The sequence below is a fragment of the Fukomys damarensis genome, unplaced genomic scaffold (genome assembly GCF_012274545.1).
Source record: "Fukomys damarensis isolate Sample0158 unplaced genomic scaffold, DMR_v1.0_HiC HiC_scaffold_13, whole genome shotgun sequence".
In the NCBI taxonomy this organism is placed as follows: domain Eukaryota; kingdom Metazoa; phylum Chordata; class Mammalia; order Rodentia; family Bathyergidae; genus Fukomys; species Fukomys damarensis.
The window spans coordinates 9,392,949-9,399,124 of NW_022900925.1; the positions used below are offsets into that span (position 1 = coordinate 9,392,949).

General features: G+C 49.1%; 1 protein-coding gene and 3 non-coding genes across 4 annotated transcripts in view; 1 reads left to right on the top strand and 3 right to left on the bottom strand.

Annotated features, from left to right (window-relative positions):
• Borcs6 (BLOC-1 related complex subunit 6) overlaps nt 1-1,156 on the top strand; it is a 1,785-nt gene extending 629 nt beyond the window's left edge. Inside the window, 1 exon segment of the mRNA XM_033762801.1 lies at nt 1-1,156. This exon segment is cut by the window's left edge and continues 34 nt beyond it. Coding sequence (XP_033618692.1) covers nt 1-478 — 478 coding nt within the window. The 3' untranslated portion in view covers nt 479-1,156.
• An 880-nt stretch (nt 1,157-2,036) lies between these two features.
• On the bottom strand, nt 2,037-2,110 carry Trnai-aau. Its single transcript has one exon. It is a non-coding gene; the product is annotated as a tRNA-Ile (tRNA).
• A 658-nt stretch (nt 2,111-2,768) lies between these two features.
• Trnas-gcu lies at nt 2,769-2,850 on the bottom strand. Its single transcript has one exon. It is a non-coding gene; the product is annotated as a tRNA-Ser (tRNA).
• Nucleotides 2,851-3,175: 325 nt separating this feature from the next.
• Trnaw-cca lies at nt 3,176-3,247 on the bottom strand. Its single transcript has one exon. It is a non-coding gene; the product is annotated as a tRNA-Trp (tRNA).
• Nucleotides 3,248-6,176: the final 2,929 nt, after the last annotated feature.

The window sequence follows — 6,176 nt, forward strand, 5'->3', positions numbered from 1 at the left end:
CTCCAGCCCTTTGGAGCTGGAGGGCACAGTGAGCCGGCACGGCGACCTCACCCACTTTGTCGCCAACAACCTGCAACTCAAGATCCGCCTCAGCGGCGCCCCTTCGGCCCTGCCCACTGCCCCTGTGCGTCCCTGCTTAACGCCCGCACCCACTCCCACCATCCCGCCCATCGACCCCGAAGTGCTGCGGGATCTGGAGCGGCTGAGTCGGGAGCTGGGCAGCCGGGTGGATCGTTTGCTTCGCGGACTGGGTGGCGCGGTGCAGGAGTTGACGGCTCTGAGCGTGGGCTGCATCCAGACCTACCGCGACGCCGTGGACTCTTTAGGGGAAGCCGTGGACATGAGTATCAAGGGCATGTACACCCTACTGGCGCGATGCGAGGAGCTGGAGCGGGCTCTGCAGCCGGTTCAGGGGCTGGCTCGCCAAGTCCGAGATATCCGACGCACTTTGGAGGTGTTGGAGGCACTGTGCAAATGAGTGGGAGAGAGCAGAAGCCAGGGCTGGCCAGGGCAGGGCCCTAAGGACTCTTAAAGGAAGCCTGGTGGGAACCGCCTGCCTGAGGGAAGGCCTGTGTGGTTTTTCCACTGCATCTAGCTGGCCTGTGCCCACCCACTGAGCCTTAGGGAGCTGTATGGGGGGCTGTGTAACAGTTCTGATGGGAGGGGATGTTGCTCTGCTTCTATTCTGTTGGCCTTCTGTAGCTACCCTGTTCTTAGCAACTTCCCTTCCCAGCTAGAGCGCCATCCCTGGGATGTCAAGGCCTGAGGTCTCAGTTTAGGATGGGGTCCTGACTCCATATGAGATCAAGACATGGGAACAGAAAAAGCCCCAGCCCCATTGTGGCCATCCTGACTCCAGTGGTCACATCTCAGGTTCCAGGGGCTCTAGGAGCTTGAGTGCTGGCAAGGATACACAGCTGCAGATGGATGACCTCCGCTCCTGCCCTCTGGTCCCTTGCAATACCGCTGCTTCTCTAGCCAGAATGAATGGAGCCAAGAGGAATGCACGGCCTGGTGGAAGGGGTGAGGTGGGAGGTGTCTCACTGCTCAGGGTTCAGGTAGAATTGTTGCTGGTCTTGAAGCCCACTTGTTGTGGAGTGTTCTAACACGTTTTGGCTTCCTGAAATTTTGTGACATTAAAGTGCTGCTGCTGCTACTAAGGCTGAAGATGTATCTGTGTGTGGTTACAGGGGCTGACCCGCAGAGAAATGGGAATGAGGGTCTGTCTTGTTCACCGAGTTCCCTTGGGCTGGTGCCCGGAATGGAGTCGGGGGAGGGTCCCAGGGAAAGAAGAATATGTTTCCTACTGTTAGATAGTGGGGTCCAAGGGGAAATGTGAGACCTGGGGAATCACACACAGGAGCCCAGAGGTTCAGTAAAAGCAGAAATGCAAAGTTCTTCAGAAGAGGAGGAGGGGAAGGGGCATCTGCTCAGGTCCAGATGAGCAAGCCAGGACCCAACAGTTGAACATCGTTTTTTCTGGTACCAGGATTCCGAGGCAGGCCCCAGAACCACTGAGCTAAATCCCCAGCCCAGGACATCTTGACTGTAAAGGAAGATAGGAACACTTGAAGCAGCTCTATTCCTGACCATTTCCCGTAGTCCACTGATCAGTGAAGCTTATGATTTGAGACAATCTTGTCCCAAATAATACTGACAGCCTTCTGTTTATAGTTAACAGTTCAGGAGCCACATAAGGTCATAAAATTTTGATGTAGATATCACAAAACTACAGTTTCTCCACATCTCTCAAGACATTCCCATTTTGGATTTACCTCCACAACTCCAGGATCTCTTGTGAGACAGGATCTCAGTATGTAGTCTGGCTGCCCTCAAACTCTAGGGGATCCAGTTGCCTCAGCCTCCTCAGTACTGTATCACAGGAGTGCAACACTGTGGTCTAAAGGACATTTTCTCTATAGGGTGTGAAAAGTTTTGGAATTGGAGACTTGCTTCATAGCGCTCACCTATTAAGCAAGATTTTTCCATCTGTGAAAATGACTGCTAGCAGTACATTGTTTCAAAACCATCAGCCATGGCCCGTACGGGGATCGAACCCGCGACCTTGGCGTTATTAGCACCACGCTCTAACCAACTGAGCTAACCGGCCAAATACAGTAAGTGGTTTACCTTATTACTACATAAAGTATTACTACTGTTCAGTCTCTGTAAAAGCTTTCAAGAACTGTCTTCGAAGATATGAAAGAACATGGAAACTGACCCGCTGACCACTTCCAGGAACTTAACAGCTCAGCTGCAATACCAACACACCCAGACAGTAGAACAGCTATTAGCGTGTCGTAATCATGACGTAATGAGAAGCATGGCGTGTGGTGTACATGAGGAGCAAGGCACATTTATCCAAAGTGCTAACTACCTCAAAGTTCAGTAAGAAGTTCTGAGCTATGGGAACGTCTACTCTGTGAACCCAGATAAGGTATGAAGGAACCGCTGGGATTAGAACCCAGGATGTCCTGTTTACCAGGGTACTTAATCCAACTAAGCCACGAAGCCCACCCAGAAATAGGGTAGAAATATGATGTCCTAGTTTCTTGGACAGGCCAGCTCTACAACAGGTGAGTGAACACAGATTTTTCATCCTATGGCTCTTCGCACTGTAGAAAAATGTAGAAACGACGAAGGAGAAAGCTGGTGAAGAATAGGAACTCAGGACAGCCTGGAATATTGACTTTAGACAGAAAGGAGGGTGACAACTGAAATCCCTGTTTTGGGGTTTCAAAAGCTACAGGGTCTTAGCAACGACACCCCGACGAGGATGGGATTCGAACCCACGCGTGCAGAGCACAATGGATTAGCAGTCCATCGCCTTAACCACTCGGCCACCTCGTCAACCACTATGTACCGCTACTTCTTCTCTCTGGGGTTTGAACTTTTACTCCTGCTGATTTAGTTCGCCTGTATTTCTGAGAAGCCCGCTCAGCACAGAGAACCTGCCGCACAGAAACTTTCTCCTCCAGGCTGAACATCCGGAGCTGCGCCTGTCCTCTGGAGCAGCGCTGTCCGCACAAAATTACCGCGATCCGCCAAAAGTGAACCCCGCAGGATCACCGGGCTCCTTCGACGAGGAGTCCTTCAGATTTTACGACAGAAGCCGGGAAATGGTGAAGGAGGGGAACAAATAAGGGGAATTAAAAGAGATCACAGAAAAAGAAACTGACCCCGACGTGATTTGAACACGCAACCTTCTGATCTGGAGTCAGACGCGCTACCGTTGCGCCACGAGGCCAGCCGGCGCCACTTGCGGACAGCTCTGTATTTGACTATTGTTCGGCCAGCCGGCTGGAGGCCGGCAACCCAAATCCGGGACCTGGGCACACCGGTGGGGTGTGTGGACACGGTCCATAGGTACCCGCAGGCTGAGGCTTTGCGGCTCTGGCTCATCTGTGCCTCCCACCCTGCCTTGGCGCCCTATCGAATATCGGAGGGAGGGCGCTGACCTGATTGATCACCGGTGTGACCCAGAGCTCACAAACCCAGCGAGGGCTTGTCCAGAATCAGGCAGAAAGATGGCTATCAGGCAGTCCCTGATGGAGCCATGCCAGAGTCCAGGACACCCAAAGAGGTGGGCGAAGAGCTCCTCCAACAGGACGCAGATTCCTGCGGAACCTTCAGAAATACCCCAGTTCCCAGGTCTGGAGATTCTAATTTTTAAACCGATTAGGGAAAGCCTCGCTATTAGCATTTAAAATATCTGGGGGGAAAATTCTTCACTTAAATTATTTTTTATACTTAAATTTTTGAGGTATAATTAACATATAACAAAAAGCACAGGCTTTTAAGTGTATATTTCAATTAGTTTTGACAAATACAGCTCCACAGCTCACAACTTTCAAGATATATAGGACATTTCCATCACTCCCAAAAGTTCTTTCTTGTCCCTTCTCAGTGGATTCCTGCCCATCCTCAGAGCAACCCAGATTTCTGTAGCAACTCTCTTCAAAGTTATCAAATACCACAGAGATGTCAAAGCTGACAGATCTTTCCCAGGCCTGGCATTAACTGATCTGTTGTAACAACTCTAAGAGCCTTGTTCTCCCGTGGCTGTCATGACATTGATTTGTTGTCATTCTCCCGTCAGTCTCTCTTTTTCTCGTTGTATTTTTTGTTTGTTTGCTTGTTTGTTTGTTTGTTTTGAGGCAGGGTCTCACCATGTGTAGCCCAGACTGTTCTCCAACTTCCAATGACCTTCCTGCCTCAGCCTCTTGAGTGCTGGGATGACAGGCATATGCCACCACGGCCAGCTTGTTTTGTTTTTTGAGTCTCATTATGTAGTCTGCGTTGACTTTGTACTCACTATGTAGCCCAGGATGACCTTGAACTTGCCATAATCCTCCTGCCTCAGCCTCCTGAGTGCTGGGATTACAGGTGTGCTCTATCATGCCAGCTTCTGTCCTTACTTTGCATCTTTGTTTTCATCAGAGTGCTACACATATTACACATGCTACACATGTTCCCTGGCTTCAGCTATCACCTGGATGCTTAAGGCTCCTGAATTCCACTTCTACTCTGGACTCAGATGTTGCGTTCCTTCTGGACACTTCCTCTTGCCTGTTATTCCTTCCTCCTAGCCATTCTGCACCAAACCCAAGATGAGGGGCTCACCCTTGACTCTTCCATCTCCCTCACATCCCATTGCCATTCACCAAGTCCTGTCAGTTTCATTGCCTTAGTAATTTTCCTGTCTGTCCTACTGCCATTCCCTCAGCTGCTCTTGCTAGCCTATTTTAACAGACTCTTTTCTGACTTCCTTGCCACCAGAATAATCAGAGATTGTAACATCAGCTGGTGTACCCAGATCGTGATATCCCCAAAGACCACCAAGGAGTCAAGTCCAATGTAATTACATGAGGAATTTATTGCAGGCTCAAGCCCAGCAAACTCGAGCCTGGACCTCCAGTGGCACTCACAGTGGCTTCCACCTGAAGACCCCGACCCATTTTCAGGGCTTGCTTTTATAGGGCTGAGGATTGATACTATTTTTAACTTTCCATTACTAAGGGTTATTATTGGGACACTTAGGGGAAATATCTCATTCTCATGAGGGGAATTATCTCATACTCATGAGGAGCTCAGGGGGGGCACTCTATTTCTATTGTTAAGGAACACTTTATATGATTACACGATTAGGCAAACTCTCTATATTCAGCAAAGCCTATAATATCTCTAATTTATTCATTACTAGGCAACTATCAGGGAGGGGATAAATTCACTCTTGGGTCAGAAGAAGAGGAACAGAAAAACAGGGAGGAGGTTGTTATAGCCCTTTGCCCAGAAAACTTGGTCTTTATATTCTGAGCAAAGGTCAAAGAGGGAGACCACCTTGATCAGAAAACGTGGTTCCTACACAGCAGGGTTACAATCCTATCCCACAACGTGGCCTTCTGACCTCTCCGTGGCACAAGCCTCCCCCGCTTCGCTTGGCTGGTTTGGTAGCAGAACAGGCCAGTGAAATGTGATGGGCCATTCTCAGCCACCAGTCTGGAGACCACCATGGCAAATTTGATGTGGTAATCTCCTGCTCTAAGAGGGAAAGCAGAACATGTCACTGGCACGTAATTGAGGAGCAGCTGTCTGGGGGGAAGTAGGGGAAAGCCTGAGAGTCTCTAGCAGTGTCTCAGGCCCAGCAATGCACGTAGATTTCTCCTCTTGCCACTTCCCTCACACAGGTAAGACCGGAACTATCAGATAATGGTTCAGGGTGACTTTTCTCATTGCCTATCTTTTGCACTTTCACATAATCACACATTCTGGTTTATGTTTCTATCAAATTTGCATTATATTTTGGGAGAACATTTTGGTAGCCTTAAGGAGTCATCATATTGTTAATATATGACTAGCAACCCAGAATTTAAAGAAGAAAAAAATTCAGGTAAAAAGACTAGGTCTACAGTTATAGAGAAAAAGAATAAAAAAAAACTTCCAGGGAGGTTAAAAAGTAAAGAGACAAAGAAAGATTCATTGTCTCTGCCTTTGTGACCTTGAATCCAGAACTGTGAAGAATGGCAACTTCTGAGACATATTTTCACCATGCCATCTCTCACCAAGACAACCCAAAGCAGGGCTGGGGATTTAGCTCAGTGGTGCCATGCCTGCCTCCCAAGCACAAGGTCTTGAGTTTGGACCCAGGACCACACACACACACACACACACACACA